The 13,399-nt window shown below is 31.0% G+C and overlaps 1 protein-coding gene across 1 annotated transcript; it reads right to left on the bottom strand.

Annotated features, from left to right (window-relative positions):
* Positions 1-784: 784 nt before the first annotated feature.
* On the bottom strand, positions 785-12,946 carry LOC132713464 (uncharacterized; the record flags this gene model as incomplete). Its single annotated transcript, XM_060696073.1, is given in 15 exon segments — positions 785-963; positions 1,655-1,799; positions 2,237-2,305; positions 2,839-2,930; positions 3,744-3,838; positions 4,182-4,288; positions 5,102-5,261; positions 6,330-6,412; positions 7,359-7,502; positions 8,287-8,356; positions 9,264-9,335; positions 9,779-9,917; positions 11,190-11,241; positions 11,833-11,994; positions 12,797-12,946. Coding segments are annotated over 15 exon segments (1,617 nt in total), but the record flags the coding sequence as incomplete, so codon positions are not given.
* Between the last annotated feature and the right edge of the window lie 453 nt (positions 12,947-13,399).

The raw sequence follows: 13,399 nt of genomic DNA, 5'->3' as shown, positions 1-13,399 counted from the left end.
AAAGCTATTAAGAAAAGCAACAGTTTATATGTGGTCAAGTGTTGAAATGCTATGTAATATAATCACAGAGTGATTTATCCAGACTGACTTGAGTTTTCATTCATCTGGAAATGTAACTTGATAAACCAATTAAATTTCAACATTAGCATGGGTCAACAGAACTGATATCTATAAACTGACAAATATCATTCCAAGTAAGGTATTAATTACTATAACATTTTGATGTAATATTTTTATGTTATTGACAACATGGTATTTAGGTATCAAATTGCAAATCTATTTTCACAAATTTTGAATCAACAAAAAGTAACAAATATTTTAAGTTATTTTAAATAATTGTCAGGAAAACACAACCGTGTAATACCATTTTTACGGAATCGCTAAAGTGGCACAAGTATGTAATAAATTCGAATCTACACACAAGTATCACAGTTAAGAGCATGGCTTTTTAGATTGAGTATAAAACAATGTGTCAAACATATCAGAATTAACAATGCTTTTGCCCTATTATATTGGCCAAATATTGTGTTAGAAATTTTTTCCTTACAAATCATAACTTGCCATAGTTATAGAAAAGGACACATATGTACAGACATTCCTGTTGCTATGGTTTGCCATATTTACTTCCTGTACACAAAGCACTTAGAAGGTAAACAATTAAGTCAGATATTAATGTTGAACCTAAGTTTAGCATTTACAGTGATAAAAATGTTCATGGTTCATTCAAAAAGTAATGCTTAACATTTGATATCATGAGTGAAACTTCAAAAATATGCACTTTCTCTTTTTCACGTGAGAACTGATTCCAAAAATGCAGAAATGTTGATTTTACTGCATGATATTACTATATAGCACTGATTTTTGAGGCAAATTGGATGCTTCTCGATCATTGAACAACACAAGATTTTGACATATTGTTCCTCCGTGCCTCCTTCATGCCTTGCTGGAATAACTCTGCTTTCCCTGAAAGTAAAGGTAGGAAATATTGATATAAAATAGGAAAAAAAGTAAAACTGACCAGCTCATCCATTTAGTAGGTCAATAATTACAACTGCAAAATGGTTGTAATTCGTAAAGTATGAATAAATTAGAATTGTTTAGCATCAAACCCTCAGACCTATGCTTTAGGACAAGGTGGAATTTTACATCTTAATAATCCAAAATCAGATCATCGTTTTCGCTCGGTTACTCTTTGATACAAATCGAAGGGTACTTGAGTGACAGTTAGGATATGATTTTAATGAAACTGCTTAATAATCATCATCAGATAGTCCTAAATAGAGGATATTGAATGAGTGTAAGTTCAATACTGTATTGAATTAGTTGAAAAAAGTTATATTATGTGAGCCTCTGGCGAGCATAATGTTATTTTAGTCAATGAGTTCAATAAATTCAGTATTGAACTTACACAAATATAATATTCTATTTATCACATATCCAAAATAATGAGTGTTTGAAGAATAATTTTTCTATGACGTGCCTATAGTGTAATGCTAATATTTAGCACGTCTTAACACTATGTTTGTATAACGCAAATGACATCACATCAAAATATATGCACAACCATTTTTACGGAGTCACAAAATTGACACAGATATGTGATGAAACAACAGAAACAACAGTGTTTTCAGGATATCAGTAAAGTTAAAGTTACCTCTTTTCCTGTAGATGTTATCGATGATGAGCATGTATTCGAAGAAGTCAATACAATGATTGCCATCACGGTCAACCTCCTCCATAGCTTCCTGTAGCTGATGAACGTTAAAGTCAAATCCCAACTCCTTTACTATCTCTATCATCTACATCAAAATACAATTATAGTTACAATTTTGTAAAGTTAGTTGAACTGCTTTTAAATAAACAAAACTGTTTCATTTAGCCAGAATATAAAATGCCAATGTCCATGACATGTAACATACAGTTACAATTTTGTAACAACTTTTAAAGAAACAAAAAATATTGTTTTTATACTCATATGTACTATTATTAAATTTAACCAAAACATAAAATGCCATTTACTATTATTTGAGATAGCCAAAACATAAATGCCACTTTCATTTAGTCTTAACATAAAATATCATTTTATTCCTTAGAATTAAGTATGAAAAAAAAAATATCATATTTTATGCTGATAGTGATGGTATTAGTCATTATTGTAACTTGTATAATTAGATGAAATTTGATCAAAATGCTACTAACAGGATAAATAAATTATATAAAGAAAAGAAATTAGTACCTCTTTTAAGTCAAGTGTTCCGTCACCATTTATGTCGTATTGTTTAAATTTTTCATACTGATCTTTTAACTGAAATGGTATTTGTACATTATAACATAATTACAGTTTCCTTCGGAAAAAATAACTACCCAATCAAACTTGTCTAGATGATTGAAAGTTTTGAAATATATGCATGGCTAAACCATTTTTACAGGGTCACAAAAGAGGTACAAGTACATTGTAATATTGTGATAAAATGAAATAGCTATTAATGTTTTATACAATAATTTGCGTATACAATGTTTTGACATAATTTGAATAAATACATGTATGAATTTTGAAAAATAAATATGAATACACAAAGATCAAAAGATATATCTATTGCTGTAATAATATAATATATGTATATTGTAATAGCAGTATATCTCATAATGTAAAATATTTTGGTAAATCCTACTTTATTAGCTATGCATGAAACTTTGGTAAGATTATTAACTTGGCAGGTAATCACCACTTGACATCAATTTTTAATTATTGGCTATATGCTTCTGTCAGGTGTTTAATGCTTAAAAAAAATGTTATTGTTGATTAAAATATAAAATAATCATTATACATGTACTTACAAACTGTTGTGACATAAAAGGGAAATATTTCAATGGATTGATGGCGTGTAACTTCTTAGTTTTTGGATCTATTATAACTGGATTAACTGGCACTGAAAATAAATTTTACAAAGCATGTTAAAAATATCATTATTTTTCCTAACATGTGATTATTATTATCTCCCCTTGTCCTACCTAGTACTAACCTGTAACCTTACCATAACTGGATATATCAATGTAAAATGATACATTCTAAGTTAATGTTATGGACAGTAATGGGTCTTTTTAGATGGTCAAGATGTTGTCACCTTAGTTCAGTAATGGGTTAATTCCTATAAAATTATATAAGAAGTTAACCCATTAGCGCACTAAGGTTTTTGTTTGTTTGTTTGTTTCATTTTACGCTTTTCCCAACAGTATTTCAGTCATATAGTCGTTTAGTTTCCTAAACATCGTTCCTGGAGAGTTACACCAGTACTAGACTACCTTCCTCTGCACTAAAGTAACAATGTGTGCATTGATTTAACTTGGTACATGTGTCCTAGACCTGATATTTCTTCTAGCACACAAAATGTTAAGACCTCTTGGTATAATGAAATTTTCCCAGTAGAATTATTTGAGCCCGCGTCACGACAAAATCAACATAATGGACCAGCATGGATGGATCCAGACCAGCCTGCGCATCTGCGCAGTCTGTTCAGGATCCATGCTGTTCGCTATCAGTTTCTCTCTATGCTGGTCGCAAACCCTTTATGTTGGTTTTGTAGTGACGTGGCTCATTTTTTCTCAGTAGAATGAAATTTTATAAATGATTCTAGATAAGATCCACTAACACACTTGTTCCATAATGTAAACAAAATCCAGAAAAGTACACCCTGAAATGAATATACATGTATGTCACCAGGTATATGTTTAGATTGACTAACCTTCCTTTATTCCATTCAGTGTTGACTGCCTCTCTAGTGATGGTGGGATAGGTTTTAATACAGCTTTCTTCTCATCTAAAGCACTATTTAACATTCTGCAAAGTAAGCAACAAATTAGATAAATCATTAAAACGAGAGGGTCATGATGGCCTTACATCGCTCATCTGAAATCTATAGCGAGAAACACTCCAAATTTTTCTAAGCAGAAGTCAATTGGTCACATTTTAACAAGGTCAAATTTTTACCCTAAGACTATGATTCATATAGGAGTAGGGCTTCACTAGGCTTTGCTACTCATATTACTTGTAGAGGAACACTGGATAATGTTGGTGGATACATACAAAATTCCTAAACTCCTGTCTTCATTCAATAAAAGCCATCCAATTTGCTCAAGGTACAGGGTTGTACTGTTAATTGGGCGACCCAGGTTCGATTCACAGACGGTGCTTGTCACTTTTGTTGTGATTGATCATGAAATCTTTTCTTCTGTCATTCCTACTGTACCGATGCTTTGGCATGTACAGAAGTTTCAGTTCCTTGCCAAACTAGAGGCAAGTAATATTGGTAAACCACTTAACAGCCTGCCCAGGACTGATGCGGTGGTTGAACTGAGCTCTGATAAATTCAATGTGGCTTACTGCTGTGATCTGGACTGAAAACTACCAACACCACCACTTGATTCAATAAATTTACAGTTTCAAAAGCTTCATTCAAATCAACAGTGGTTTTCAGAAAATTGTTACATTGACTAAAAAAACCCAGGACCCAAAAAGGTTTTTAAAAAAAAATAAAAAATAGAAAATACCAAAAAAATACATTTTCTTTTGTCTAAGAGGATGGACATTAAATAAAAACAAAACCTTTTAGAAGGTGAGAAAGGGTGTACAGTCTTGTTTTTCTTTACTTTGAAATTTTCCCGAACATTACCAGCATAATTTTAGTTCAATAGACAACAGCTAGTGCTGACAAAAAAATACTGTATGTTATATAAAATTTCAATTTTTTCTTATTTATTATTTGGTTTTTCTGGGGGAGGGGAAAACTCAGGTGTCATCCATGCATTATTTTTTGGATAAATTGCATCAAAGTAAAACCTTGGGTTTGTAGGCCGTGGATTGATTCTTTGCATAAAAGTACCCGGGAAATTTGCTGATCAGCAGGGAAAATGTTTTAATGTACAAGGAATTTACAAATTTTACCTGTACTAAACATGATATTCAGAGTTGGTTATTCTGTCAGAGTGTGTGTTTTTTCTTTTTTAATTTCCCCTAAAATTGATGAATGGTTTTGTCCAGATTTAAAGATGGACAAGTCCATTTAATATATTTAGGATGGCTATGTATAACAACTTCACTTACGTCCTCGAGATATCTATAATGAGGTGGCAGGACTTCTTTTACTTTTTCTACTTCAGCATCTGCCACTGCTTTATAAACACGATCCATTCTTGTTGATAGAAGTTTAAAACTTTCATCCACTTTACCTTCTTCTGGGTCAATAAACTTGTGAGCCAACTGTCTGATGAAATATTCATAATGCTTTTAACACGCACAAAATATTTGATAAATGATTCATATTTGAAATCCAAACTTAACCTTGAAACAATTGGCACTGAAAGTGATAGGCTTTTGTCGTATGCACAGTCCTAACAGTCTCTACTTCTGTCAGTAGCTTAACTTTTGTATTATGATATTGAAATCCCTTAAATAGACACTGTAAATTCACTTAATTTTTTTGGCAAAAACTTTCATGCTTTTGTCACAAAAGACAATCATTCTCATGGATCCTTAGATTCATGGATTGTCTATTTTTCCATAAAGTATAATACTAAAAGATGTAATGCAAAATAATCTTACAGCAGGCAAACTGAAATTTTGTTTGGGATTGACCTATCCATGAGAATGACAAAAATTAGTGCCCCATGAAAAATAATGATTTTGCACTATCATGATCAAATTTGATATCTGAAAAAAAACTGATAGGTGCTATATTTTTTCTATAAACATCTTCTGAGGATATACAGAGCAGACATCTTTTTAAACTCTGTAAGAAACATAGTATCAATAATAATGTAATAAAAAAAACTATCAGCTTTTTTTAAAAAAGAATTTAAGGATTTGAGGACCAAATTTCCCTAGCCAGTAATTGTGAATGCAGCTTCCCTTGCATTATTTTATTCAAATAAGACATGTTCAGAATTCCCTAGATTTCAATTAATTTCGGTCCAAAAAATATCAAAGATGAGCATAGTAACTAAATACCTTAAAACTTAGAATGGAATGTTCTTAATTCAAAGCTAGGAAAATCCATTGCAAAAAAAAACAAACATCAGTAATGGTTAAAATAGACTTTCATCCGAACAGTCACAGTGGGTTAAAAAATTTTTTTAAATAATTCACTACATATTCCCTAAAAATGATGAACAGTTTTGTGTATATTGACCGATGGACAGGTCCATTTAAGATATTAAGCATCAGGTCAGAGTTAAGAAAGTATCAGATGTGCAAAGAAGTCACAAAAACTCACCTTGGGGAAAAAAGTTGCAAAGATATATAATACATGTATAATAGTTTTTAATAAACTTACTTAAAATCTGTTTTGATTCCACCAATAACACCACATGTTGTTGTTTGTAGATCATACAATTTCTTTTCTAAATATACAATATCCTAAAAATAATACCAGAAATATAATATTATATGCCTTATAATATACATGTACTTTGTACAACTGAATTAAAAGTTTATAGTTATCTATTTGTTGATTTATTTATATGTTTTTTTGTTGTTTTTTTTTGCTGATTTTAACACATTGATGAATATAATTAGGTCAGTGGTCAATCCAGCTAACCAACTTCTCTGAATAACTAAGTAATTACATAAATGTACAAATTTCTCTACAAGCGATGAGAGACAAAATGACCATAAGAAATCAATCTCCAAGATCAAAAGGTCAACAGATTGAAACCTTCCTTAAAAATTAATCTCTTTATTTTCCTATGGTAACAGAAGTGTCATTGATGTTAAAGGCATTCAGCTAACTTCGTGTCATCTATTTCCAGTGCAAGTATTATGTTAAATATTATTAACTATATATCAGGGTTGTTTTCAGAGCAAAAAAAGACATCCTTACTCTACATAAAGTGTGGCATTATTAAAGAGCTGAACTTGAATTTTCTAGTTCTAGTACAGAACTTATCATAGCAAATACCGTATAACTGGTAATTTCTGTGAGTGCAAATTTTTGCGTTTTGGGACTGAAAATAGGTATATTAATTTTTGCGAATTTAATTTCTGCGTTTTTCATTAAAAAGTTTATAAAAATTTATTTCTGCATTTTCTTATTTAAGTTTTGGGAGCGGGTTCTTTGAAGAGAAAGGTAAAGTATCAAGATTAAAAAGTATAATTTTCATATGATAAAATATATCCATATAACAAATTAAATTATGAAACTATGAAATATTTGCGAATTTAATTTTTGCGGCTGGAAGAGACCTGCAAAATATTGCAGAAATTAGCTATCTGCAGAAATAACCAGTTATACGGTAACTTTTCAGGCTTATTTTGCATACAGATTACTGTTCCTTGGAATATAGTTTTTTCTGGTTAGGTTTACCTTATCTTGCATATAATTTTTCTGGCTAAGTTTACTGGTGCTCATATTATCATCACTATCTTCACTAGAAGGTACAGGACTGTGTAATCTCTCTGACTGTAGCTGATTCTTTATACGTAACTGTTTGTAAGAATCATCCTTGGTCTGAAAAAAAGTAAGTATGTTTTTGTACATGTATACAAAAAAAATTATAAAAGAAAAATAATGAACATAATTGTTTCCATGCTATAGATGTATTATTACTGATTAGTTAAATGCTGTAAAATGACAAGTTAGGGGGCCAGCTGTTGTTTCCGTGAGCAAGAAACTTTACACTCATTGCTTTTAGTACTTGTTGATTCCTAAGGAACAGATTTGAAAATGTTTCAATAAGCTTACAGCTTCAAACACAATCAAACTAAAATAAATTCATATAAACAAAATGACAAGTTCATACTACAATAAAGTATCCTACTAAAAAATGATTTGAAGGATATTCAAGCAAATTACAATTTATGAGAATGGGTCTATATTCTGACAATAAGATTTTTCAAGGAATGTTTGGTTCTTTTAAAACTGATTCTGCAAATGTTTAGCCACTGTTTGACCAGTGCGAAGCATAATTTGGGATTCTTTTTGTGGAATTTGAACTCGTTTTTGCAACATTAAAGAAAAAGTTTTCCAGAAAAATCACAATGGTATATCAGGGGAGATTATGACATTTATAAAAATGCCTTTTTCTGAGAAATCCTTACAATATATTTCATGGTATGATAATAACAATTACGTTAATTTTTATTTGTTGATTAATAATAACATTTCCATTCTAGAGTAGATAAAAATTATATGCATAAATGTCTTAATTAGAGATATAAAGATCAACTTTTAAAAGGAGATAATAACATTTATGTAATATTTTCCCAATAAGGGGAGTTAAAAAACAACTTACTGATAATCTTGTTTTATAACTTTCAATTTGTTGCTGCATGCTCTCTACCTGTCCTTCTAACATTTTGATTCTATAAATAGATCAGGAACATCACTTAAAATATGACAACATTTTAAAAATCACTAAACCATTTATAATCACTCAACAATTCTGTGAATTATAAGATTATTTTTGTGCCATTCTGGGTTCCAAACCTTGACTGTGCAGGTCTCTTTCATTGCGATTGATCATGAAATCCTTTCTGCGGTCATTTACCACTGCTCTGTCATGTACAGAAGTTTTAGGTTCCTTGCGAAAGTGAAGGTAACTAGTACTGGTAAACTGCTTGACAGCCTGCCCAGGAACGATGCAGTGGCTGAACTGTGCTCTAAGTAAATTCAATGTGGCTTATTATGATCCGGACACCATCACTATCTCAGGCATAATATAATAGGACAAACAACTGTTGATAAGCGCCACGTAATCCTATCATCCAATCAGGTGTAAGCATTTTGTCTTCTTGATCATTGTGAAAGGTTTTTTTGTCTATAAACAGGGTAAATGAAGGAAATACAAGCCAACTGGTGTAAAATGTAACAGTCTTTTAGTAGTTAACTGGTTTTTACACAATTTTAAGAAAAATTTATCCGTGCAAAATTTTTATAATGACAACATAAATATTAGATAAACGATTAGTAAATTTGAACCCAGCATAAAATCACTAATCAACTTGGTAATTGCTTGTTCCTTAATAATATGTCCCAGTTCTATTCAAATAGCAAATTAATTTTTCTTATTCTTATGATTTATTATACATTTTGTAACTATGTTAAAGCCAAGTTATCTTTCACAATTGTGCACTATATATTGTCAAACACAATATGCCACAGAAATGAATACAATAGAAAATTTTCCAGTGTATACTTGAGATAAACTTTATTAATTCACAGTACTTTAAACAAAAACCTTTCTTCTTTTGTAATAAAATAAATACATACTTTTCTGTAGATTCCTTCAATAGTCTTTGTTTTTCTCTCTCCCAAAGTTGTTTATTATTATCTTTTTCTAACCTAATAAAAAGCATACAAATACATATCATGGAAACATTTCCAAAAATCTTGGAAGATTTATAAAAAACAAAATTTATATTTATAATAAAATGCGCTTTCATTCATGACCTCATGAAATCATCGTCACATTGTTTTTTGTTAAATAATTCTGTAAACTTGTACGAATTATGTTACATTTTTAGAATGATATGTGCAGATATTCATCTGCTTCTCATAATCAAGCACATTTTTAATTCATGATGGTTTGCATTTCTGGCGATATTTCCACTTATTTAAGATATATTCTTTTCATACGCATTCAGATATTGTCCGGCTACTGTGAAAATTATATTATCAAAATATAATTTGACTGTCCTCTGAAAAGCAATTGTAATAAATATACAGTGTTACCTATATTTTTTTATTATTTGTTAGAAACAGCGATTACATAATACTATACTAACTCTGTGATCTGTCTATTTTTCTCAGATATTTGTTGTAAAAGGTGGATGTTTTGTGCAGCATAATCACTGTTCTGTACCATCTTCTCATCGTAAAATGTCTTCTGTGATTCTATCACTGCATCCATCTTCTTGATCCTTTCTGTGAATAAATAAAATACTTTTGTATACTTTATTTCCATTTGGGTTAAATATTTGCTCATTATCAGCAAATATGACAGGCTTGGACCTTAAACATTTATAAGCTAGGGACAAATAATGAGATTTCTATTCTTTTTATAAGGGAGCAATAAGTCCAGTGGTTAAGGTATGTGGCTCTAAAGTCAGGGATTATGGGTTTGAGCACTTATTGGGTCACAACTGTGCATCCTTGTAGCAGGGGAACTGATGAGGTCTAGGAAATGAACCAAACATGTGATCAAACCTTGTCCTGCTGAAAAAGTGATAAGCCTATGCCACCATTAATAAGTTGAATACTGTTTGCTGAAAAAGTTTCATGGTGATTTCCCTATATAGTTCCAAAAATGAAAACTGGACAAGTCTATTGAAGAAATTCTGCAGGTTAAAGGTCAATACAAGTTGCAAAAACTTTTTTCACAATACATGTATACCATAAATGGATAATAATGAGCTAAACGTATATGCATATGGAAATTTGAATATCTAATTTGATGAGAGATCTAAATTAATGTCTGAAATGTTCGGATAAGATACATGGACCAAAATTCAGACATTTGATAACACAAGTTAAGCATTCTGATGAAAAAGTCAAATAATAATGCATTAATATGGTTCAAAGGGTATCTTAGCAATTGAAATCAATATGGTTACAATATGGTTAAGGGAGTATCAGTATCAAAGCAATTGAAGTACAGTCCATGGTTTAAGTTAGAAAATCAATGCATCTAGACTAACAATATACTCTATACTGTTCACAATTTTTTGAAATATTGATATCTTTGTATGAGTGAAGAGACAGCTTGAAAAATAAAAGAAAGGCAAGTACATTAAACAGAGGGTGTGAAAATAAATGATTAATGTGAAAGGTATGGTGTCATGGACAAGGAAATGACTAATATATAATCACTCATAGAGAATATTTAACAGATTTAATGTTTAATGCATTAAAAGAGCATATAAGAAGTATCACATTTCTCTATAATGATAAATTTTTGGTGTAAAGGCTATTCAGCTATCTTACTGAAAGTTTGCAATCCTGCTCCAATCTGGAGTAATACACATAGATACACAGAAATAAAATCAAGGTCCACTTCCCAAATTAATCTGCAAGAATGGCAATTGTTGGTGTTGATATGACTTAAAACTCATAAACCCCCAGCCCCCCATCTCCCCACTCCACAAAGAACCCCAAAGGAATCCCAGATCTGCAAGACTGAATCAAATAATTACATACCCTCACAGGTGTTAACTTTGCCCTCCATTGCCAAAATTTCATTTTGCTTTTCCTGAAGATAAATAAAAATGTAATTTTACAAATCAGTTGTGGAAAAGGATCTAATTCAAAAGCTTGTATGAAAGATTATGGTTTAAGTCAAGTTTAGTTTTAAAGGAACTCCACTAAGGTCTAAAAACATAAAATTTGAATATCTTACAAAAATTCAAATGGGTTACTTAAAAAAGAAATACATGTATATGCAAAACGTAATTTAACTATATACTCAGAAATAATTTCCAGTCCCGTCATGTCAAAAACTTTAGTGGAGTCCCTTTAAGAAAAAATATTTTGCATTGCAGTAAATAAAATTAAAATGTACACAGAAATAACAAAAAGAACAATCTAAAAATAATCAACAGTTATGAAAAAACATAAACTCTAATGTCTAAACCAATGGAAGCTAAGTAACTTATTCCAGAATTTCAGGTTGAAATAAATTTTTATAAATAATTTTAATAGCAGAAACTGTTGACTTTTTCACAGAATAAAAAAAAAACAATCACCTTGACATTTGACCTTATGACCCCCCCCCAAAAAAAAAAAACACACAAAACAACAACAAAAAACAACAAAAACAACAATTTTGCTTCCTTTCACTTACCTCCACTTTTGTGAACACAGTTTTAGAGGATTTATCAAGCATTGATATAAAATCGAGGAGTATTTTAACTACACTACTGTTCTCAACATCTGTAAAGTCCCCACTTTTATACTCTGTACTCTGTATGTAGGTCATTCTAATCCTATCCCAACTCTTCTCGTTCTGAAAGAAAACATACACACACACTATATTTTTAAGTAATGTTAAACATCTTCATAAAATATTTGTTAGGCCCTTTTGATTTCAGAGATAAGTTGGTATTGTTTGGCAATATTGACCAGAAACTCATTAATTGTCAGGAAGTTTTTCGTTAGTTACCGTAATTTATTACAATTTATGTACAGGATTTTAAGGATAAGATTGTTCTCCAAACCTTTTATTTCACTTACAGCCTGATGGCCTAATGGTAAGAATGATGGAATCGTATTTGCACAGGTTTACTTTAGAATCTGATAATTACTGCCAAAAGGTAATTGAAAGGTCAATATAAATAAAAAGCCAAACAATAATCACTTATCTTTTTCAGTTTACATTGTGACCTATGCCATATGTGTTTTGACCTATACCAATGAAGCTTCATTTACTTAGTCAATGCTAAAAATTGATACTGAATTTGATTGTGATGTCTAACATTACTTTTCTTTACACTATACAAATTGTTTAAAAAAAACACAACAGGTTTTTACATATTTTAACTATAGGAAACTTTTGTATTAGATATCCGTACGAATGGCATTTGTTTACACTTTTTTTACAATAATGTACATTATGTAATGTTATATTTTGCTGCCATATGGCATTACATTGTTTATTTGACGACACATCAGTTATGTTCAGATAAAGCTACAGTACCGGTATCTAGCAAAACACGTAAATAAATGTTGAAAATAAACCATGTGTTGTTGTTGGACTTTTTGCAAATGAATACTTGGAAAATTTTGTTACCATATATCAGCATACGTACCAGAGACTTTAATCTGTTCTTGAGATCTGCGTAGCAATTGATAGGTTCTGTGACAATATCGTAGAATAGATCAAACACTTCCATAATGGCATATTTCAGTTCTCGTAATGTACTAGCATTAAACACTAGTGTTGTCATAGAGTCCAGTCTCTGGAAGAAAATAAAAAATGTATTAATTAATAAGACTTAGATATAATGTCTAGCTAATCAAATTATCCGGCTATAAAGCAAAAGTGATTGCCCTTTCCCAACAGTATACAGCCACTGGCTAGCTGGAACTCAGTGCAGACTGACCAATCTCTCTTTATTGTTAGTTTTGTTTAGTTTATACTAGTTTATTTGAGCCGCATCACGACAAAACAAACATAGTGTGTTTGCAACCAGCATGGATCCAGACCAGCCTGCACATCCACGCAGTCTGATCAGGATCCATGCAGCCTGTTCGCTATCAGTTTCTCTACTTGTAATTGGGTTAGTAACAAAACAGCATGGATCCTGATCAGACTGCGCAGATGGGCAGGCTGGTCTGGATCCATGCTGGTCGCAAATGCACTATGTTGGTTTTGTCGTGACATGGCTTATTTTAGTTTGATTGTGCTGAAA

The sequence above is a fragment of the Ruditapes philippinarum genome, unplaced genomic scaffold (genome assembly GCF_026571515.1).
Source record: "Ruditapes philippinarum isolate M1 unplaced genomic scaffold, ASM2657151v2 ctg6959_1_1_1_1, whole genome shotgun sequence".
Lineage (NCBI taxonomy): Eukaryota > Metazoa > Mollusca > Bivalvia > Venerida > Veneridae > Ruditapes > Ruditapes philippinarum.
Note: the sequence above shows the minus strand (reverse complement) of the source record. Positions and strands in the feature narration are given on the sequence as shown.